Source organism: Vigna angularis, chromosome 4 (genome assembly GCF_016808095.1).
Source record: "Vigna angularis cultivar LongXiaoDou No.4 chromosome 4, ASM1680809v1, whole genome shotgun sequence".
NCBI lineage: Eukaryota > Viridiplantae > Streptophyta > Magnoliopsida > Fabales > Fabaceae > Vigna > Vigna angularis.
The window spans coordinates 25904991-25928970 of record NC_068973.1 but is presented as its reverse complement, the minus strand read 5'-3'; the positions used below and the strand labels follow the sequence as shown (position 1 = coordinate 25928970).

At 37.9% G+C, this 23980-nt stretch overlaps 2 protein-coding genes across 2 annotated transcripts; one reads left to right on the top strand and one right to left on the bottom strand.

The window, feature by feature from the left end:
* Positions 1-14718: 14718 nt before the first annotated feature.
* Positions 14719-16311, top strand: LOC108330338 (uncharacterized). The gene is made up of 5 exons (XM_017564825.1): positions 14719-14923; positions 15247-15469; positions 15552-15657; positions 15781-15924; positions 15985-16311. Exons 1-5 carry the CDS (start codon positions 14719-14721, stop codon positions 16309-16311), a joined length of 1005 nt encoding a protein of 334 aa, XP_017420314.1.
* Positions 16312-21569: 5258 nt separating this feature from the next.
* Positions 21570-23753, bottom strand: LOC108332176 (caffeic acid 3-O-methyltransferase). Its single transcript, XM_017567350.2, has 4 exons — positions 22830-23753; positions 22438-22748; positions 22213-22277; positions 21570-22064 (listed from the first exon to the last, which is right to left on the bottom strand). The coding sequence occupies exons 1-4, from the start codon at positions 23246-23248 to the stop codon at positions 21762-21764; spliced, it is 1098 nt and encodes a 365-aa protein (XP_017422839.1). The 5' UTR covers positions 23249-23753; the 3' UTR covers positions 21570-21761.
* Positions 23754-23980: the final 227 nt, after the last annotated feature.

The following is a 23980-nucleotide window of genomic DNA, read 5'->3' as shown; positions in this document are numbered from 1 at the left end:
TCATCTAATCCAACTACAGAAGAAATTGAAAACTTGTTACGCACTATGAACATTGAAGACCATGATTTAATCAGACAGTGCTTCAATTTTTTATCTTCGCATCCATCTCATACAAGACGTCTAATAGGGATGCCAATACAATATCGTTTCAATGCATTGCAACGATACCTTGCTAAATCAACGTCATGATGAAGTATTAAAACAATATTTGTATGTTGAATTCTTCCAACTTTTTTTTAGGTCGTGTGATATTATAACTTGCTACTTAATTGTGCTTATTTGATTAATGTTAATCATTCTCACATGCGTGACAAATAAATTGATATCACTTCGTACTAAATTATATTACAATTTAATTCTACAATTTAAAATACATTCATTTTACTAAAATTTAATTTTTTAAATTTTTAAACATTAATTTTAACAATTTTTCATAATTTTTTTCTCTTTATAAACATTTTTACAATTAAACATAACATTACAAAATAACATTTTATAATACTTTTATAAGTAGGGGCAATTTGGTAATCTTTATTTTCTACCAATTAAACAAATTTTTAAAATCTATCACATCAATCAAATCCTACACTAATTTTCACAAACTTTACTTCTAAATTCACTCTCAATTAACCACAAATCCACTAAAAAAACAACAAAAAAATTACCCTCAAATCCACTCAAATCCATTCAAATCATCTCCCCCAAATACCTCCAAAAGAACACACCCTAGGTGATTGAGAATCATGAGAGAATTCGGCATTTTTGTTGGGGTACAGAAAATCATAATGCTGTAAATATTGTGAGTCGATCTTTTTTGTCTACATAGCGATTAGATGGGTCATACCAAAATAAAGAAATGAATAGGTCATGTAGTGAAATGGATTGCTCATGTTGCTTCAATAACTTTATTTCATTACCTTCGTGGAATGTTTCAGGTATGCGATAAACTAAAACGTGTGACCCTGACATGCGTGTAAACTATTATGCACTGAATGTTTGTCCCTTCTGCCCTTAGCTGTAAAATATATCATTCGAAATAACTTTATTAAAAAATATCATGAGACAGATTTTTTACAATATTTTGATACAATATAAGTATCATTCATTTTCTAATTAATTTATTATTTATTTATTATATTGACGTAGTCTAAACCTAATAAACATATAACATATCTATTTTGTCCAAAAATATTTGTTAACATATCATTATGTCCATAATTTTAATAAGAAAGTTTTTTCAATTTCAAAAATTGTGAATAAATTTTTTAAACAAAACTTTTGTAAGGCCCTAGAACCTCAGGAATTTATCGAGTGGTAAAAAAGTTCAAGTTATAATGTAAAATAGAATGTTGTCAAAGTTTGACATGGTTTACTATTTTAATTATAACTTTTTGTAGAAAATATCAATTGAGTTGATTCTTTTTTTGATTGGATAGTAGACTCAAAGAGCTTCGATTTGAGTACTCATATGCGTATTTTCGACTTCGGGAAGGGGGTCAACCGGACGGTTAAAGTTGCGACAATTGTGCTGCTGGGGGACTTGCGCCCAGCGCCCTATTCCTAGGGGCGCCCTAGCGCGAGCGTTATCAGTTTTCACGTTTTCAGATTTGAAACACGTGGGGATTGCGTGGAAAGTTGGGGAATATGCTCCATACCCATAATGTTGGTCCCTTGGGCCAGAGAGGAGCGTGGGCAGACCTCCTTTCCAATTATTAAGTGCTTCTTAGTGGATTAAGGGGCCATGGTTTCTCTTGGACAGATCTACAAGTGTAGGAAAAGGAGGAAATGAGTTCTGCACTTGTGGGAGTGAAGTCGTTACTGCAAAATCCATGAGATAGGTGAAGTTGAGAGCTTCTGGAGTTGCAAGGAGGCCAAGGTGCTACAAGTCTTGTGAAGATGGATTCAAGGTTTACAAAGGAAGTCTTCAAGAGGTAAGGGGAGCTAGAGTTTGGTTAAAATTTGTTGTATGCTATGTATGATGTTTTGCAGGAATTACGCTTGTTAATGTAGGTTGCAAACTGGTTTGAGGATTTTAAAGGATAGAAATGAAATTGGGCAACTTGTAGAAGTGAATTTGGATTTTTAAAGTGTCAAAAGTGGTTTGATACACCTACTCTTGGATCTAGTGATCAAATGGATGTTTGTTTTAACTTATAAATGTGTTTTTCCATCAATACAAATGTGTAAAGAACCCCTTTAGTCATTAAAGCAGGTTCCAAGTACATCAAAAGTCAAATTCCATGGTTGCTGTCGACTGGTATGGGGTTGGGCGCCCTCTGGTTCGCGCCGAGCACCCTGGATGCGAGGCGGTTCGCGCCGAGCGCCCCCCGAGCGCCCTTGGGCTTACCAGCATGTTGTTGTCTTTGTTTTTGATAGTTTTTGTGGTTCCGGATGTTCATTTTGGACGTTCCTTAGGTTGTTTTGGGGGTTTTGAACCTGTCTGGAACTGTTCGTGATGGTTTCAAAGCCATTTTCTTTGTCTAAGTATGAGTTATGGGTTTTGTGTTGTTTAGTGGTTCTCTTGGGACTATTATTTTCTGGTAATGTGTATTGGATTGATTAATGTTGTTTGCTTAACAGATTGTCATGTACGTTTATGTATGAGGCTTGGGTGGTTGGAAAGAACATGGTTGTGAACTATAATGATGTATTTGAGTATGAATTGGACATCTCAGGGTGAGATGATTGGAAGTGGTTGTGGGTGTTTGTTGTTGTTCTGTATAAATGTATGGAGCTTTGAACTGGTATGTCTATCCCTATAGTCAAAGCATTGTTCATGCTCAAATAGAGAAGAACAGTGTGAGTGGTGAGAGTAGAGGGAGGTCCTCGTCTATAGTCTTAGAGTTTAGACATAGACAGATTGGGAGATTTACCTTGCATAGTGTTGGGGAGGGCCAGCTGAACTATAAAGTGCAAAGACGACCAATAGTTCGACAGTTATACCAATCCGGATGAGTTGTGTTGAGTGTTTGAGTCATGGTTTAAAGGGTATGCTTTAATTGTTCTTTTATATGTAACTAAGCATGATGACATCGATTGATTGTACTATATGTTTATTGCTTGTTTAATCTAGCTCACCCTTGCTTCTGTGTTGTGTGTTGCTTGTGTATGTTTTTCCTTTGCGATGATCATCCACTTAGATGGGAGCAGATGTTGTCGAGGAGGTTCCCTTGGAGCAAGAGTTGGAAGATGCTGATGCTGCAATATAGTCTTTTTAGGATTTCTAAATTTAAGTTGGTGTTATTTTGAAATACTCTAAACTGTTAAAGTTTTAAGTTTCATTCTTTATGTGGATGACTGTAATGTCAACTACGGAACTACTATTCTACTCTGACTGTTCTCTTTATTGGAATGATGACGTCTTTATTATATAAGTTGTTATATATATGTATATATATATATATATATTTGAGGATGTTACATTTATGGTATCTGAGCAGTTTTCCTTAGGATGACTTGTGAGTTGAGGGCTTGTCTTGCCTTCTCTGTGAAGAATTGAGTCTAAATGGTATGATTTACCATTTCCTCCAAGTCTATATAGTAGAGTGTGTATCTAACTAGAAGTTTTGAGAACAGAAAACATCTTGATAAGAGTAATGAGGGTGCACACTCATGACTTTTATCATAGATGATTTTCCTTTCTTAATTCTGAAGGTTGGAGGTAAGAAAGAGTTAGAGTTTTAGTGTTGTTTCCTGTAGTAATTCCTGTCTTGTTCTTGCCTTTGTGGTGGTGTAATGTGCTCTATGTAGAGGAATGCAGATTCAAGGACAACTTGAGTTGTATACCTTTATTAGAATTTGTTTAAGCCTTTGAGACAAATTCTTGCCTCGAAGATAAGGAGTTAGAAGACTAAAAATTTAGGCTTCAAAGGACGAGTGAAGATATTGGAGTTTAGAAGTAATGTTTTGGGTGAAGAAGTTTTCAAGAACAAAGTCAGAAGGTCATATATCGTACGTTTCACAAGAAGGGGTTGAGTTCAAAGGCTAGATTAAGAGAAGCTTTGGATAAGCATGGATGTAGCAAGGTTTGAGAAATCAGTTTGGTTTAGTATATCAGTAACGTCAGAAGTTAGAAGAAAGGGAAGTGTTGGTGAGAAACAAAGTGGCATTGTGTGAGATTGGTAACATGGATCGATGTATCAGTGATGGTTGGAATCTGAATAAGAAAGTGGTGGATGGCCTAAAGTTTAAGTTAAGAAAGGAATAGGAAATTCTAAAGTGGACTAAGGGGAATAAGTATCAAGAAAGGAAGTAGAAGAAGAAGATTTTGAGAAGTAGTCAGATAAGGCATAGAGTAGAGTTAAGGAGAAATTATTAGAAGGCATAATTTTCAAGTTGAGAGAACATAAGGTCTTTAAAGAAGAATGAAGTATTGTAAGGATCTTAAGTTAAGTGAATAATTGGAAGGAGATGGTCAAGTTTTCTTACCAAGTGGATGATTCAGAGTCAAGTTTAGTTGGATGTTTCAAGATTAGTAGTTCACACAGAAGAAAGGTTTGAGCATAGGCTAAGATAAAAGGTTTCAAGTGTTGAAGGAAGGAGTACCTCAGAATGTTAGTTTGGTAGGAAAGTATAAGATTAGAGAATTAAGAGCACAATAGATGAGGAAAGGAGAAGAAAAAAGTTTTAGAACAGTTGGCAAAGGGTGGTTACAGTATAAGTGGTGAGAGAGGGCATCGTGAATGATCAGAGTATGGGTTGGTTGAGACATTCATAGTTATGAAGTTGCATGTGGTGGTAAAGTCAGTTTTCATCAGGTGTGGTTATGGTTTTAAAAAGAAGTGGAGTTTAAGGAGAATAAACAATTATATATCAGAAGTGGATCAAGTTAAAAATGTGCAGACTAGGGATTGTAAAGTCAAAATGAGTTTAATGAGGATAAGTGGAGAAGAGAAGACAAATCTTTATGGTGTATGAGTTCTTGGTTGGTGGTCTGAAGCAGGTACTAGAATTTCCACATTAGAGTGGTGGAGTTCGCTATTATCCGATGTTAATGATTCCTAATGGGATAGTTCCTGTTAAGTGTAAGGTGTATAAGAGGTGGGTGATGAATTTGGTAGAACAGTGATAGTTTGGACTCAGTTCAAACATGGGAAGAACTACAAGGTTGGAGAATCTCAAAAGAGAAATAGAGGGCAGGTTGGAACAGTCTAGTATAAATCTTAGCAATTAGGAGTAGGTTCAAGCATGTACGTTTTCGAGGAGTAGAAATAATATTGGGGAAATGGAATGACAAGGTTATCGTGGAAGAGAAGGTTTCTCAAGGTTTTTGCGAGGTCATAGAAGTTTTGAAGAAGGTTCTTCAAGGGTGAGCATTTTCTGGTTACAGCAGTCACAAAGGAAGTGTCCTTTGAGTCAACTAGTGAGTAAGGGAGTTTGAGGATCAGAGTAGCGCAGCGGATGATGGTGAGCATGTTATTGTCAGTAATAGGCATGCATGAAGAGCTTTTATAATTGTGGATTGATGGTTTATGAGGGACGAGTTCTTTGAAACATTATTGGTGTTGTTATATGAGAATGAGTTGGGAGGGTTTGGTAATCTTCAAGACTCAGAAGTGAGTTTAGGTATAGAAGAAACAGGTATCAGGCAGATAAGATGAGTGAGCCTACGGTTTCAAGCTACAGGATCAACTTTAAAGTGAGGAACTATTAATATATTTGTAACAGGAAGAGTGAGTTAGTTGGCGAAGGAGATAGGTTTTGAGTTATAGTGGCAATATACAGGTAAAAAAATGTCAACTGTTAGTTTGAACAGAGAAAAGATTCAGGTTCTTGGTTGATAAGGATTAAGTAAGAGTGGTTTGAAGAATATGAAGATTGGGGATCTATAGTTAAGTTGTGAAGTAATTTCATTAGTATAGTTGAAATACTATAACTAGTGGGTTTCTCAAAATGGTTGAGAAAGCGCAGTTTGGACAATCCTAGTTTGAGATGTATCATTAGTTGGCTTGATACTAATCAAGTTAGTAATCTCAAGTCAAAGAGGTTACAAATCTAAGTATGAGTGCAGGCTAGTGGATCAAGAATTGCTTATGGTTCAGGTTGACAAATTGAATGGGTGAAGGTGGAGTGTTCACTTTGTTTTGTTGTTGCAACGGAGCAGAATTTTAATTTATACTACTCGAGAGTGTAAATCAGCAAAGTAATGTGAAGTCTTTTTGGTGGTCTGAAATGAAGAGGGATGTAGCCCAATTTGTCGCTTCTTGCTTAACGTGTCAGAAAGCTAAGGTGGAGCATCAAATACCTGGAGGTTTACTGCAGCCGTTGGATATCCCGGAGTGGAAAGGGGATAGCATATCCATGGATTTCGTCACCCATTTACCCCGAACGGTGCGAAGTCATGATGCTATATGAGTGATTGTAGACCGGTTGACCAAGAGCACTCATTTCTTGGCAATCAACCTGAGAAATGTCTATGTCGAAGCTGGCGCAACTGTATGTTAAGGAGATAGTGAGGTTACATGGGGTGCCTTCGAGTATTGTATCAGATAGAGACCCGAGGTTCACTTCCAGGTTTTCGCAGACCCTTCAGAGTGAGATGGGAAGCAGACTACAGATCAGCTCAGCTTATCATCCCCAAAAGGATGGACAGTCTGAGAGGATAATCCAGACATTGGAAGACTTACTTAGAAAGTGTGTCTTGGATCACTTGGGAGCCTGGGATAAAGTGTTAGCACTAGTAGAGTTCACCTATAACAACAGTTATCAGGCTAGCACCGGTATGGCGCCATTTGAGGCATTGTATGGGAGACGTTGTAGGACGCCTCTATGTTGGTTTCAGGAGGGAGAAAAAGTGTTTATTGGGCCAGAGTTGATTCAACAAACTACTGATAAAATGAAGCTCGTCCAGGAGAGATTGAGAGCCTCTCGGAGCAGGCAAAAATCTTCTGCAGACCAGAGGCGCCGGCCGTTAGAATTTGCAGTTGGGGATCACGTTTTCCTCCGAGTGACTCCTACTATTGGCGTAGGGAGCGGACTAGGAGGCTGTCTCCTAGGTATCTTGGCCCCTATCAGATCCTACGACGTATAGGGCCGGTAACTTATGAGATAGCCATGCCAACCCCGTTAGCAAACTTACATCCGGTGTTCCATGTATCTCAGCTGAGAAAATACATGTCTGATCCTTCTCATGTGCTTGAAGTTGAGGATGTGCAAGTCAGAGAGGATTTGTCAGTTGAAGTGCAACCAGTAAGGATTGAGGAGAGCCAGACCAAACAGCCTAGAGGGAAGACTGTTAGACTAGTCAAAGTTATCTGGAACAGTAGAACCGGCGACTCTACCTGGGAGTTAGAGGACGAGATGGGAGAAACTTACGCCCACTTGTTCTCTGGTAAGCGCAATTTTCGAGGACGAAAATTTTTGTGTTGGGGAGAATGTAAGGTCCTAGAACCTCAAGAATTTACCAAGTGGTAAAAAAGTTCAAGTTATAATGTAAAATAAAATGCTGTCAAAGTTTGACATGGTTTACTATTTTAATTATAACTTTTTGTAGAAAATATTAATTGAGTTGATTCTTTTTTTGACTGGATAGTAGACTCAAAGAGCTTCGATTTGAGTACTCATACGCGTATTTTCGACTTCGGGAAGGGAGTCAACCGGACGGTCAAAGTTGCGACAATTGTGCTGCTGGGGGACTTGCGCCCTGCGCCCTATTCCCAGGGGCGCCCTAGCGCGAGCGTTATCAGTTTTCACGTTTTCAGATCTGAAACACGTGGGGATTGCGCGGAAAGTTGGGGAATATGCTCCAGACCCATAATGTTGGTCCCTTGGGTCAAAGAGGAGCGTGGGCAGACCTCCTTTCCAATTATTAAGTGCTTCTTAGTGGATTAAGGGGCCATGGTGTCTCTTGGACAGATCTACAAGTGTGGAAAAAGGAGGAAATGGGTTCTGCACTTGTGGGAGTGAAGTCGTTGCTGCAAAATCCATGAGAGAGGTGAAGTTGAGAGCTTCTGGAGTTGCAAGGAGGCCAAGGTGCTACAAGTCTTATGAAGATGGATTCAAGGTTTACAAAGGAAGTCTTCAAGAGGTAAGGGGAGCTAGAGTTTGGTTAAAATTTGTTGTATGCTATGTATGATGTTTTGCAGGAATTACGCTTGTTGATGTAGGTTACAAACTGGTTTGAGGATTTTAAAGGATAGAAATGAAATTGGGCAACTTGTAGAAGTGAATTTGGATTTTTAAAGTGTCAAAAGTGGTTTGATACACCTACTCTTGGATCTAGTGATCAAATGGATGTTTGTTTTAACTTATAAATGTGTTTTTCCATCAATATAAATGTGTAAAGAACCCCTTTAGTCATTAAAACAGGTTCCAAGTACATCAAAAGTCAAATTCCATGGTTGCTGTCGACTGGTATGGGGTTGGGCGCCCTCTGGTTCGCGCCGAGCACCCTGGATGCGAGGCGGTTCGCGCCGAGCGCCCCCCGAGCGCCCTTGGGCTTACCAGCATGTTGTTGTCTTTTTTTTTGATAGTTTTTGGGGTTCTGGATGTTCATTTTGGACGTTCCTTAGGTTGTTTTGGGGGTTTTGAACCTGTCTGGAACTGTTCGTGATGGTTTCAAAGCCATTTTCTTTGTCTAAGTATGAGTTACGGGGTTTTGTGTTGTTTAGTGGTTCTCTTGGGACTGTTATTGTCTGGTAATGTGTATTGGATTGATTAATGTTGTTTGCTTAACAGATTGTCATGTACGTTTATGTATGAGGCTTGGGTGGTTGGAAAGAACATGGTTGTGAATTATAATGATGTATTTGAGTATGAATTGGACATCTCAGGGTGAGATGATTAGAAGTGGTTGTGGGGGTTTGTTGTTGTTCTGTATAAATGTATGGAGCTTTGAACTGGTATGTCTATCCCTACACTCAAAGCATTGTTCATGCTCAAATAGAGAAGAACAGTGTGAGTGGTGAGAGTAGAGGGAGGTCCTCATCTATAGTCTTAGAGTTTAGACATAGACAGATTGGGGGATTTACCTTGCATAGTGTTGGGGAGGGCCAGCTGAACTATGCAAGTGCAAAAACGACCAATAGTTCGACAGTTATACCAATCCGGATGAGTTGTGTTGAGTGTTTGAGTCATGGTTTAAAGGGTATGCTTTAATTGTTCTTTTATATGTAACTAAGCATGATGGCATCGATTGATTGTACTATATGTTTATTGCTTGTTTAATCTAGCTCACCCTTGCTTCTGTGTTGTGTGTTGCTTGTGTATGTTTTTCCTTTGCGATGATCATCCACTTAGATGGGAGCAGATGTTGTCCAGGAGGTTCCCTTGGAGCAAGAGTTAGAAGATGCTGATGGTGCAGTATAGTCTTTTTAGGATTTCTAAATATAAGTTGGTGTTATTTTGAAATACTCTAAACTATTAAAGTTTTAAGTTCCATTCTTTATGTGGATGATTGTAATGTCAACTACGGAACTATTATTCTACTGTGACGGTTCTCTTTATTGGAATGATGACGTTTTTATTATATAAGTTGTTATATATATTTGAGGATGTTACAACTTTCATATAAAATTAATAACCTGTAATTGGCCAAGAAAAAAAATCCAAACTATAAAACTCAGATTAATAATTATCTATATGTAAATTAGTAATTAGCTCTATATTTAGTTAAGATTGAGGAAACGCCCAAGTTAAGTTGGTCTTATATTCTACTAAGACATTAGTTTATAATCAGTTTGAGTAGGTTAACTTGAACTAGATGATCCATGTCAAGCCAACGTTAAATTTAATTTAATTGACAAATTTATTTAATTTAAATTAATCTAATTTAGATTGAACTGAAAAAATTCAACTCAATTTCATTTAATTTAAATTAATGAATATTTTAGATCTAATAAACTTTATTGAATCTAAACTGAGTTTTAAAAAATTCAATATATGATGACTTTTATCTTTTGCAAAATTTCAAATCCTTTATGATGTCAAATTGAAATTACACAAAGCATTTGTTTTTCTTTCTTTATATATATATACATATATATATATATATATATATATATATATATATATATATATGAATTTATTTAAAGTAATTATATACCATATAGTGAAATGCAAACTGCTTATAAGTGCTCTCGTCCGAAGAAGTCCACAAATATTGGTAGAAGATGGAAGGAGTTCTCTTATTTCCACGTATTGATGTGAGGCCTTAGAATTGTGTTTGCGTCTGATATAGAAAGAAAACCAATAAAAATCTCGTGCTTATTATGCTTTTGTAAATATTCTTTTTTTTTAGTCCCAATTTTGGGTCAAGGATTTACTTTTTGGTAGAACCAACAATAATTTAATTGTTTTAATTATGTTATGAATATGCATGTAAATATAGTTTATATACAGTGACTGTTTTGGTGTATTTGATTATGAATATGTGCGTATTTCGGCGTGTTAGTAATATTATGTGTTAGTAAGATTAAACCTCATTATTTTGAACTTGGGTTTTCATTGTTATATTAATAGTCAAACATATACCATTATGTTTTAAAGTTAAATAATGTTGAATCCCATGATTGTAAATTGTTCATATAAATTATAACTTTTTTATATAAAAAAATTTATACATGTGAAAAATTAATAGATGTATATGTTAAAATGTACATCGTTAAATAAGCAACTGTCGTACAAGTCCAATAAAAAAAATGGTTGTGTATGAAAGTAACATTTTTACATAATCCTCGTCATCTTTAAAACAAATATTAACAAAATAAACCAGAATTCACATTTCTAACCACCTTTTCCTATTTTGTATTTTATGCTATTATCGTTATTATCATTTTCTTCTCTATGTATCTTCTTCTGTCATTATAATATAACTTTTCAAGTAATACAATAAAAAGTCATTTACTTTTTCTCTTCTTCTTCATGTTGATGTCTGGTATACTATTTGTTTCAACACCCTTGCTCATGGGTCTAGCTATGAAGGTCGTGCATCATCAATTATTACTGGAGTATTTATATGATGGTATCATAGCTCTTCCTTTGAAGAGCTCTTTTGCGCCAAAAACTATGATTTCTTTTCTTTCCTTTTGATTTCTTGTGAATCTTTTTCTTTTTTCAATTCTTGCACCATGATTGACGAAAATAATCAGCCTTCAAGCTTTATGTGTCTTCATCTTTGCGAGAGCCAGACCACCTCTTTGGTTTCTCCTCTCCTTGATTCAAACAATTACTATGCCTGGAGCAAATCTATGGCCACCGCATTGAGTGCCGAAAATAAAGCCCAGTTTATCGATGAAACTACTGTCGAGCCATCCAGAGGAGACCCTTCTCACAACGCCTTGAAGAGGTGCAACAACATGGTGGTTTCTTGGTTAGTCCACTCGATTTCACCATAAATAAGGCACAACATTCTTTGGATGGAAGATGCCCAAGCAATTTGGAACGATCTCAAATCAAGATTCCTCCATAGGGATTTATTGCGCATCTCAAAACTACAAAAGAAGTTTCCTCTCTAAAACAAGGAAACCGCACTATTAGTGAATTCTACACAAAGTTTGGCATCATATTGGATGAGTTAGAGAACTTTCGTCTCAACCCCACTATCCCCAATCATCATTCTCCTACTAATACTAAAGAGCATATAAACATACCTTATATCCCCTAGGAGATTACTGGAACTAGAAAAATACTTGCATATCTAAAAGATTTTCAAATAGCCTCCTATAGTACCATTATGCTAAGCATCCTATTGAACATGTGCTCAATTTTGATAGATTATCTCCTGCATATAGAACTTTTATTTCCTCTATAGATAGCACAACTGATCCCACTGACTACAAAGAACCTATACAACATGAACATTGGTGTGTTGTTATGAAGGTAGAAATCACTACCCTCGAACAAAACTAGACTTGGACCATAACTGATCTCCCTCCCAACAAGCAAGCCATGGTGATAGGCAATGGAGGATGTACGAAAGAAGAAAGAAGAATACTTAACATTTGCATTTATAACCTAACTGTTTCTAATAGTTAGGAAGGGCGGGAAAAGAGGTTGTAGAAATAGTTTGTTTGTTTAGTTAGAAGGGAGCTTTTGGAACTTTGATTGTTGACAGACCCTTAGACCTGTGAAGGGGATTAGGCCCCTATATCTTGACTATACAGACTATTCTTTTCTGTGAATAATACAAGATTCACCTCATTCTTTCTATTATACTCGTGTGAGAGTGTGTGAGGGTGTTCCTTGATTAGGTTTCGTGTTCAGAAACCTATTAAATTGGTCTGAACCTGTCGGATCCCAAATTGAAAGGGGTAAGTCACACGTGATGGACGAAAGATTGGTGGCGGTAGAAGGACAGTTGGAAGCCATAGAGATTGTTGTGGCAGAAATGAAGGTGGATACTGGGGTTCTATGACATGAGACTGGGGCGTTGAGACAAGATTTTGCGGCGATGTGCCAGGATCTCCAAGCAATTTTGAGAATGTTGAGAGATCATAATCGCCACCAGGATGACCAGCACAATGAGGAAAGTCAGTCGTCTGTTAATGATAACGGGGGTAGACGCGATGAAGAGAGGGGAAGAAGAGGTGACGGGAATTAAGAAGGACAATCCAATTGGAGGAAATGGGTTGAGTTACCCGTGTTTGAAGGAGGCAATCCTTTGAACTAGATCAATAGGGCGGAAATTTTTTTCGAAGTTCATAGGGTGGATGAAGAAGAGAAGTTGAGCTTGGCTTTCATTAGCATGGAGGGGTATGCGGGACATTGGTTCCGGTTTTGGAGGGAGAAAACCAAGAACAATTCTTGGGAAGGATTAAAAAGGGAGATGGTGATTTGGTTCGAAGAGGGGAACCAAGGGTCAGGTTTTGAGAGGATGACGACCATTAAGCAGGCGGGGCCGGTGGAAGAGTACATTCGGGACTTTGATGTTCTGGTAGGACAAACGACCAGGATTCCCAAAGAACAACTGCTAGGTTACTTCATGGCGGGCCTTCAGGAAGAGGTTTACAACCACGTGCGACCTCATGATCTGCAAGACTTGATGACGACCATGCGAATCGCCCACAACGTTGAGAAGCTATGCACTAGCATAAAGATCGGAGGCGGGTTGACAACCAAGAACCAAGGTGCTTAGGGAAGGACGATAGGGGCAGTAACGCGAATCGAACCCAGTCGTGACACGCAAGGTCGAGGGGGGTCGCGGAGAGTGTAGGATTAGTGAAGAAGGATGCAACCCAAGGAAGCAGGATAGCGGAATCCAGTTTCGATGGTAGAGGGAGAAATATCTAAAACTTACCTTACTCGGAGTTCGTGAAGAGAAGAGAGGAGGAAAGGTGTTTCAGGTGTAGAGGGTCGTTTAGTCCAGGCCATCAATGCTCGGAGAAAGGATTGCGAATGTTGATATTGGCCAAAGAAGAAGAGGAGGAAGAGGGCAAGATTCAAATAGAATTGAATCATACGCAAATGGAATTATCGGCATTCTCAGCTGAAGGCTTAACTCCGCCAAAAACGATGAAGCTGCGGGGGAATATAGGGGACATAGAAGTGCTAATTTTAATCGACAGTGGCGCTAGCCACAATTTCATAAGTCAGAGGTTGGTGAAGGAGATAGGATTGACCATAGAAGACAACCCTCCTTATCTGGTAAGCTTGGGAAATGGCCAGAAGAAAAGAACTAATGGTTTTTGAAAGAGTGATGATAAAGGTGGGGAAAACGGAGATTGTAGAACGATTCCAGTTGTTCGAATTGGGAGGGGTGGATGTCATATTGAGCGTGGAATGGCTGGAGAAATTGTGGTAGGTAGTTGTAAACTAGGGCAAGTTTACCATGGTGTTCCATCAGGAGGGAAGAAAGGTAATGGTGAAAGGGGACCCATCATTGGAAAGGAAGATGGTGGAACCGTGAGCCTTGCTCAATATGAGTGAATTAGAGGCGTGGTTTTTGGTTTGGGAGTTGGGCACGGTAGAAATGGATGAGAGTGTTAAGAACTACCAGAGCTTAATAGAGGAACAGGGCTGGGAAATAGAACAGTTGTTGAATCAATATAGAGGGATATTCACTAAACTTGTCGGGTTACCGCCTAACCGAGGCATGGTGCACCACATACCATTCAAGGAGGGGACTGATCCGGTTAATGTCAGACCCTACAGATACCCTCACGTGATGAAGGGAGAAATAGAGAAACAGGTGGTTGAGATGCTTAGAACTAGGGTTATCAGGCTGAGTAATAGCCCGTACTCGAGCCGGGTCATATTGGTTAAAAAAAAGATGACAGTTGAAGGTTTTATGTAGATTATAGGGCTTTAAAACGTGCCACAATGCCGGACAAGTTTCTTATACCAGTAATTGAAGAGTTGTTGGATGAATTGAGGGGGGGCTAGCTATTTCTCTAAGGTTGATTTGAAGGTGGGCTACCATTAAATTCGAATGGGGGAAAGAGACATCGAGAAGCCCGCATTTAGAACTCATCAAGGTCACTATGAGTTCATGGTAATGACGTTTGGCCTTACCAACGCACCTGCCACATTCCAAAGTTCTATGAACAGCCTCTTACAACCCTATTTGAGGAAGTTTGTCTTGGTGTTCTTTGATGATATATTGGTTTATAGCCAATCATGGGAGGAGCATCTTAAGCATGTGAGGGAAGTATTGAGGACGTTGGAATAGAATAAATGGGTGGCAAATAAGAAGAAATGTGAGTTCGGACGGACTCAAATCAAGTATTTGGGGCATGTTATATCCCATAAGGGAGTGGAGATGGATCGGAGAAGGTGAGGGCGATGTTAGATTGGGAGAGGCCTAAAACAGTAAAGGACTTGAGGGGATTTCTAGAGTTGACTGGCTATTATAGAAGGTTTGTCAAGGATTATGGAAAAATTGCCAAGCCTTTGACAAAATTGTTGAAGAAGGGAGAGTTCTCGTGGAACGAGAGAGCAGAGGAGGCTTTGAGCAAGTTGAAAAGGGCCATTACTACTGCCCAGTACTGTCTTTACTAGATTTTAGTCAGCCCTTTCTTATAGAGTGTGATGCGTCTAGCAGTGGAGTTGGAGCAATCCTTACCCAAGGGAAGAAATCGATTACCTTTTTCAGTAAGGCCCTATTTGAAGGAATGCTAAACAAGTCTATCTATGAGAAGGAATTGATGGCCTTAGTCATGGCCATACAACATTAGAGACCCTACTTCTTAGGGCAGAGATTTGTGGTACACACTGACCAAAGGAGCCTCCGATATCTGTTAGAACAGTGCATTACCACTCAAAATTAGTAGAATTGGATCGCCAAGTTGCTGGGGTATGATTTTGAGATAGTATACAAGGCGAGGGTTACTAATAAAGCAGCAGACGCTCTGTCCCGGAAGAATGAGGGGAATAACGATGAGGAGAAGGAGCTATGTGTATTAGCTAGACCATACTGGAAAGATTTTGAGGAAATTGTGAAGGAAGTGGAGGAGGATGAGATCTTACAAAAGGTGATAGATGACATTAGAAGGGATCCGAACACTCACCCAACTTGTACGCTAGAACGGGAAAGGTTGCACTATAAGGGTTGACTAGTAATCTCAGCTCGATCAACATGGGTTCCCAAATTAATTGCGGAGTTTCACTTAACTCAGACTAGGGGGACATTCTGGGGTGTATAGGACATATCGCAAGGTAGCTCGATCCTTGTATTGGATTGGCATGAAAAAGGATGTGACCGGTTTTTTTGCCAGCTATCTGGTTTGTCAGTAGCACAAATACTTGTCCTCATCTCCACAAGGACTCTTGCAGCCTCTACCAATACCGAATGATATTTAGGAAGATCTGAGCATGGACTTCATAGTGAGGTTGCCTAAATCACAGGGCTACGATGCTATCTTGGTTGTGGTAGATCACCTTAGCAAGTATGGACACTTCCTGCCACTCAAGCACCCTTATATGGCTCGTACTATTGCAGACATATTTGTTAAGGAAATAGTCAAGCTGCATGGAGTACCCATTTCCATTGTAAGCGACGGGGACCCCTTATTTCTGAGTTTTTTTTGGAAAGAGTTGTTCAAAATGTAGGGCACTCAATTGAAGATGAGCACGGCGTACCATCCGGAATCTTATGGGCAGATGGAGATGCTAAACAGAGTGTTGGAGGGCTATTTAAGGTGTTTCTATTCTGAGAAACCCCGAGGGTGGATGACAGTTTTACCATGGACTGAGTATTTATACAATACCAATTATCAAGGAACAATAAGATGTACCCCTTTTGAAGCAGTATATGGGAGATCTCCTCCTTCCTTGCATAGGTTTATACCGGGCAAGTCTTTAGTGGAGGTTGTGAGTCAGGAATTGCAAACCAGGGATGAAGCTTTGAGGGATCATCAAGGATCAATAGGAAGATGAACTGACCATTAGGGATCAATACCCAGATTTCAACCTTGGAGACAAGGTTGAGCTTCAGGCAGAGGGTAATCATAGGCAATGGAGGGTGTACAAAAGAAGAAAGAAGAATAATTAACATTTGCATTTATAACCTAACTGTTTGTAATAGTTAGGAAGGGCGGGAAAAGAGATGTATCCCTTTTGAAGCAGTATATGGGAGATCTCCTCCTTCCTTGTATAGGTTTATACCGGGCAAGTCTTTAGTGGAGGCTGTGAGTCAGGAATTACAAACCAGGGATGAAGCTTTGAGGGATCATCAAGGATCAATAGGAAGATGAACTGACCATTAGGGATCAATACCCAGATTTCAACCTTGGGGACAAGGTTGAGCTTCAGGCAGAGGGTAATCATAGGCAATGGAGGGTGTACGAAAGAAGAAAGAAGAATAATTAACATTTGCATTTATAACCTAACTGTTTGTAATAGTTAGGAAGGGCGGGAAAAGAGGTTGTATAAATACTTTGTATGTTTAGTTAGAAGGGAGCTTTTGGAACTTTGATTGTTGACAGGCCCTTAGACCTGTGAAGGGGATTAGGCCCTTGTATCTTGACTGTACAAACTATTCTTTTCTGTGAATAATACAAGATTCACCTCATTCTTTCTGTTATACTGGTGTGAAAGTGTGTGAGGGTGTTCCTTGATTAGGTTTCGTGTTCAGAAACCTATCACATGGGCTGTAAATGGATCTATAAAATCAAGCACAAAGTTGATGGCACGGTCGATAGGTTCAAGGCTCGCCTTATTGCTAAAGGGTATATACAATTGGAAGGCATTGATTACTTTGACACTTTCTCATTAGTTGTCAAACTTACTATTGTTTGATTAATTTTGTCCCTGGCTACTACAAAGAATTGGGATCTAAGGAACCTAGATATCAACAATGGCCCCTTGCATGATGATTCAAATGAGGAAGTCTACATGCACCCACAATCGAGAGTCATTACCTCAGGTCACAACAAAGTATATATCCTACACAAATCTCTCTATGGCTTAAAACAAGACCAACGATAATAGTATGACAAACTGTCTTCTTTCCTTCTCTCTCACATGTTTATTCAAATATCTGGTAATCATTGTTTATTTACCAAACACAATGGTGATACAATCACCATCCTGTTAATCTACGTTGATGATATTATTCTTACTCTTATTGGTACTAGCATGCATGAAATTGATCATATCACTAATATACTAAATGAACAATTCAAAATAAAAAACATGGGTAACTTGTCTTACTTTTTGGGTTTCAAGGTTGCTCAGAACTCAACAGGAATCCACCTATCGCAGTGCAAATATGCAATGGACCTCCTCAGAGAAACAGGGATGCTCGTCAATGTCCCTGTTAGTACCCCTATGAATTTCTACACCAAAGTTTCCTTCGAAGGAGAACAACTTGTTGACCTTGCTGCCTTTCGACGACTGATTGGGAGACTTATTTATCTCACCAATACCCATCCTAATATAACTTATGTTGTTCATCGTCTAAGCCAGTACGTTGCCTCTCTAACTCAAGCTCATCATCAAGTTGCTTTCAGAATTCTTCGTTACATAAAAAACATTCATAGTTAGGGTATATTTCTCACAACAACCAACAATGTTACCTTGAAGGCTTACAGTGATTATGATTGGGCTAGTTGCGCTGACTTAAGAAAATCAATCATTGGCTAGATTGTTTACCTCGGAGATTCATCAATTTCATGAAAGTCCAAAAAGTAGTCCACTGTTTCACATAGCTCCTCTAAAGCCGAGTACCATGCCCTTACCCAAACTGTTTGTGAAATATAATGTCTCAATCATCTCATGAGTGACATTCGCCTTCCTTTCTCACACCCTGCCACCATCTTCTATGATAATAATTTTTCCATCAAGATCGCTACTAATCAAGTCTTCCACGAACGCACAAATCTTATAGAGATCGATTTCCACCTCATTCGTGAGAAAGTCCAGCAAGGCATTGTCAAACTTCTTCCAATTCATTGAGCTCTCCAACTTGCAGACATTCTTACAAAGTTGCTTCATCCTTCTACCTTTCACAATATCAATTCCAAGCTTGGCATCATCAACATATATGCCAAACTTGAGGGGGGTTGTCAGAATTCACAATCCTGACCACCTTCTCCTATCTTTTATTATTTTTTTTATTACTATTATTATCCTTTTCTTCTCTATATAAATGTATCTTCTTCTCTCACTGTAATATAACTTTTCATGTAATACAATAAAGAGTCATTTAGTTTTTCTCTTCTTCTTCTTCATGTTGATGTCTGGTATACTATTTTGTTTCAACACCCTTGCTCATGGGTCTAGCTATGGAGGTCATGCATCATCATCAACCATTACTAGAGCATTTCTATGACCATTAATTAATATTACTTTATAAAGTTGTCAAGTTGTAGTAATAATTAAACCTTCTGATAGGTTTTAACAAGTTCAGAAACACATAATGCACTTCACATTAAATCTCGATACAACACTTGAGTTCAACAAAATTGAAGTTATGTGTATATTTGTGAATTTTGTTGAAATTGTTGAGAGATAATATGATATAAAAATAAAGAAAGTATGAAATGATAATTGTATTGAGTTTAATTTTTTGTGACTTATTTTTAAAGAATGAGATCATATTTGAAATAACTTATGTGCGTTTATTAATTCATCAGTTTTATAACATAAGAAGAGTTCACATGTTCTAATTTAGCATGACATATAACATCGGAGTTAACAACGTAAGGATAAGAAATTGATTCATTAATAATTTCAAAAATATTGAGTATAAAGAGACCTTGATCGAAATATTTTTTTTCCACGAAAACATTATATTTTTTCATAACAATTTTTTCAAATTCAAATGACATTTTAACCCCACTTTTCCTAGTAATGCTACATAGATTAAATTAACTTTGATAGAGAATAGATGTAGCACATCAATTAAGGTTAGAGTCTTCTCAAATGTGAGCTTAAGAAGAATCTTTCTTTTTCCTAGGATAGGAGTTGTGATATGATCATAAATGGGTCAAGACCTAAAGAAAACATGAAGAAATAAAAAGAATATAATATATTTTATGGCTTGTATTTTGGCTTTTAGTAGCATAGATTTTCATAGACTTGTATTTTGTCTTTCTAGTTTCATTCTCTTAGTTTGGTTGTAGAGAAGCTTATATAGGTTTTAGTTTCCTTTTTATCTAGCCATGTTATTCCATATCCAGTTGTCCTAGAATTATCGAGATAAACATGTTCTTCTTTCATCTCCTATACTAGTGTAGGAGGTAAAAGAAATTCTATTTGCACATATGTGTTTGGTAGAGCACCAAAGTCTACTCACTTCCTCACATTGGTCATCCTATTTATTTTTGAAACAACCACAACAATAGTATCTTCCCCCTCAACTATATTTACCCTAGACAGATTTTCGTTTCTTGCTCTATGTCTACACTGTTGTGTGTGATGGTCCAACTTTTGATATACAAAGCAATTTCCCTTCTTCTTAAAGGTGGGGTTAGATCCATTGTGATGGGAATTTTGAAAAATGTTTTTCTTTTTGTGATCGGGTTTGTTTTGGTACCTTTTTGGAGTATGTTTGTCTTCTATCATATTTACTTTTGCAGACAAAGTTTTGGCCCTTGTAGTAACACACTCCTTCTTGTTGGTATCTTCAATGATAATGTGTGTAATAAGCTCTGGAAGTGACATTTGTTTGTGTTTTAGTTGTTGTTCGTAGTCAGTCCAAGATAGCGGCAATTTCTCGATCAGAAGTTCTGAAACAAACTCATTGGGTAGAAATATGTTCTCTACTTTGATATCTTCAAGCAACTTATGGTACTCGTTGATTTGGATCTTTATGTCCTTATCTTCAATCATCTCTTAGCGATAGTAGTTCCCTATGACGAATATTGTTTTGACGACATCTTCGATAGTATATTTGAGAATCAACAAATCCCAAATGTCTTTAACTTCCTTATTGGAATAATACACATCGAACAAGTCATTAGATAGTGCATTAAGTAAAGTGTGTCGGTATTACCTTGTTCGCATGAATCTAATCTTCAGTTTTTTTTAAGGGATACGGGAGTCGATTTTTGGAGATGAGAGGGCACTAACAACTTCATACATGTTTAATAGGATAGACACATGTTCTTGCTAGTGTCAAAAGTTTTGTCCAGAGAAGACCTTGATTTTTTACACGTTAGGGAACGATTTCGTAAAGATTGTCTCAGTTTCGAAAATAATGTTTTGATTCTCTAGATTTGGATTATTGATGTCAGCCATAAGTCCTTAAGATTGTTGTAAATACTGACAAAAACAAGAACAAAACTTCATTCCTAAGATGTGTATATTCACTGTGTTTAGTGACTTATCTGCAATATATTGCGCAAGTCTTCCAAAATAAAATAGAAAATTTTTTAACTTTTCGAAAACTAGAAAAAAACTCTAAAAAAATAAAGGTTTAATAGGTTCGGAGGTCCCTATATTTATGGGTTCGTTTCAATTGGGTCCTCCAATTTTGAAAGTGATCAATTTGGTCCCTAATTTAACAAAATTGAGTCAATAATACCCTTTCCGTTAAATGCAATGGACGTCATTAACTTTTTAAACATGTGGTATGTTGAAGCATCCTTCAAATAAAACTGTGCCACCTGCAAATAAAAGGATGCCTCAACATGCCACATGTTTAAAAAATTAACGCCGTCCATTATATTTAACGGAAAGGGTATTATTGACTCAATTTTGTTAAATTAGGGACCAAATTGATCACTTTCAAAATTGGAGGACCCAATTGAAACGAACCCACAAATATAAGGACCTCTGAACCTATTAAACCAAAAATAAACTGTTAAACCCAAAATAATAAATTAAAAAAAGAAGAAGAAAAGAATGAGAGAACAAAAGAGAGAAGAGAAGTGTGTTATGTCTTTTGGAGAAGTCAATGACATGTATTTACACATGGAGGAAGAGAGTTGTAAAATGGGCCAAGATCCCATAACTTGCAAAACAGACATGTGACATTCAAAATCAACTCTAGGGATCTTTGCCTAAGAAGGCTTGTTCGTACGAAATAGAATTCGTTGCAACAAGCTCATCAATAAATTTATTGCAACAAGCTCGGTAACAAATTTAAAAGAGAGATAATATATTTTGCAATATATTTACAACACAGTTTGTAGAAGAAGAGAGACACCAAAATATATGTGATCAACGTGTACCCAAAGAATAAGCTCATATATAACTCACATAAGAAACTTCTTATTATTTCATAAAGCTCTTATTATTTAAATTTATTCATTATTGTTTTCCTAATGTATCAAGAGAAATTTACATTTTTTTTTTCCGCGAAAGCTTCGTAAGTAGCACCACAAGCACATTTTCAAAGTCAAAATCCAAATGCAACTTGATATGACTCCATACCGAAACATTTAAACCTTCTTGAGAAACTCGATGATGTAGGTATTGAAAGCAGAGCACAGAACTCGGAAACCTTGGAATCCAGATCCTTTGGCCAGAGCCTCAAACTCTTTCTCTGTTCTCTCTTTCCCACCTGGATTATGAGCCAACATTATCACGTCGATGTGAACCACACCCTTTGTGGCCAAGCTAGAGTCTGGAGCCACCGGAAGAATGCATTCTGCCACAATCACCTTCCCGTTTTCTGGTAATGCATCGTAGCAGTTCTTCAAAAACTTCAAACAGTGTTCATCACTCCAATCGTGGCAAATCCACTGGAGGTATCAATGATATTAAAATCATTAGCATAAACAAATAGAACACGATTATCAGACAATAACAACTCATTGACTCTCAGAAAAGAAACCCTTTAAAGTAGGCAAGAATTAGGACATTGAAAAGGATTCAAGTTTTATCATTCACCTTCATAAAAATAGCGTCAGCTTTTGGAACACTGACAAACATGTCTCCACCCACATGCTCCACTCCTACACAAAAACAGCAATGTCAAATTTGATGTCAGGAAACCATTACTAAAACATTATAATTCAACACACAATGCATACAATTAACGGGTAATAACCGGTAACAGTGCTTGGAAAACTAATATAAATATGAAGACAACGTCCTCAACCTAAAAATAGGTACCTGGATAAGATGGGGCATCTTCGATGACATGGGGTAAATCAAAATTGATACCCTTGATATTGGGATACTTTGAGACTATCATGTTTATTATAGCTCCAGTTCCACCACCAACATCAACCAGAGATTTAATACCCTCAAAGCCTGTGTAGGTCTCGAGAATTTTCTTCATTGTGATGGTAGAGTGATCCGCCATACCCTTGTTGAAAACCTTGTTAAACCTTGGGTCCGTTCCATGGTATTCAAAGGCTGTCATTCCATATGCCTTGTTAAATGGAATCCCCCCTTCAAGAACTGCATCTTTCAAGTAGTACCTACAATAACAAAAGCATCTCAACTTTAACTCAATCGTTAAACGGAAATAGTTTTAATTGAACTGTTTCTACAAAAGATACCAGCTTTCCATGAGGACTTTATCCTGGTTCATGAGGTTGAGAGCAGCCAAGGAGACGCCGTCTTCGTTCTTGACCAAGTACTTGGCAACGGGAGCAAGGCCATAGAGCCTCTCAACCTTGCCATCAGGAAGAGTGTGGAGGGTGAAAGTGAGGATGTTGTAGGAAGCCAATAGACGCAAGATGCGGTCCAACATGACTGGTGCCTCAGGGTTGTGTGTTGGGAGCTGAGAAGCAATGTGAGAGGGAGAAAGATGAACTCCAGGACCAGCCTTGGCTATGATTTCCAACAGATCAAGCTCGATGGCTGATTTCAGAACCATTGGGAGGACAGAGGCACTCGCCAGTTGCATCGCAAACAGGTTTGCCTCTTCATCAGACACATGGCTTGGAGTGATCTGAGTCTCACCCGTTGAACCCATGCTTGATACTTTCAATTTTCCTCAGATTCTAGATTCAATATTCGAGCAAGTGTTTCTGCTGTGAGCTTGTGATCTCCAAGGTCCCTTCGTGAAGTGGTTATATATTCACAAAGATATTCACAGATGATGTTTATGGCTTCCCTACTTGCACCTGTCCCCATCCCAACAACCACACCTTGTCCTACAGAGTGGCAAAAGTAGTATGGAATGATATGATCCATTTGAAAAATATGGTGGGGAGTGAAATTAAAAAATAAAATTGCAAGAAATGGACACTTTTGAAGTTTTTGAAGGATTGCGTTGAATTCATTGATTGAAGCAGAGTATTGTCTGTTTTAAAAATGAGAAGCTAAAATATGAGTTGGTAAATTAGTAGATTTATAAAAGTTGGTGAAATTCCTGAGTTAATGCAAGAAGGAAAAGAAGCCCATTTGTAGAATTTGGTGAGTATGTATAATGGGAGAAGAATAAAATTTGAATGGGGATGTGTTTTCCACGAAGGGTTGAAAAAGGGGCATCTACACTTTGCCTAATATGTCACTATTAGAGGGAAAGTTTAAAGAGTCAGCATTTGTAGCTGCACCAAAGTCTAAGCTGTTACACATATACGTAAACAACCGGTACGCAAATTCAAATATCTATAAAAAGTATTCATACTTTATTAATGATGAGCTATTATTCTTCTCATTCACGGTTGTTCAAGACCAACGAGAGAGTGGAGTAAGTCTGGTT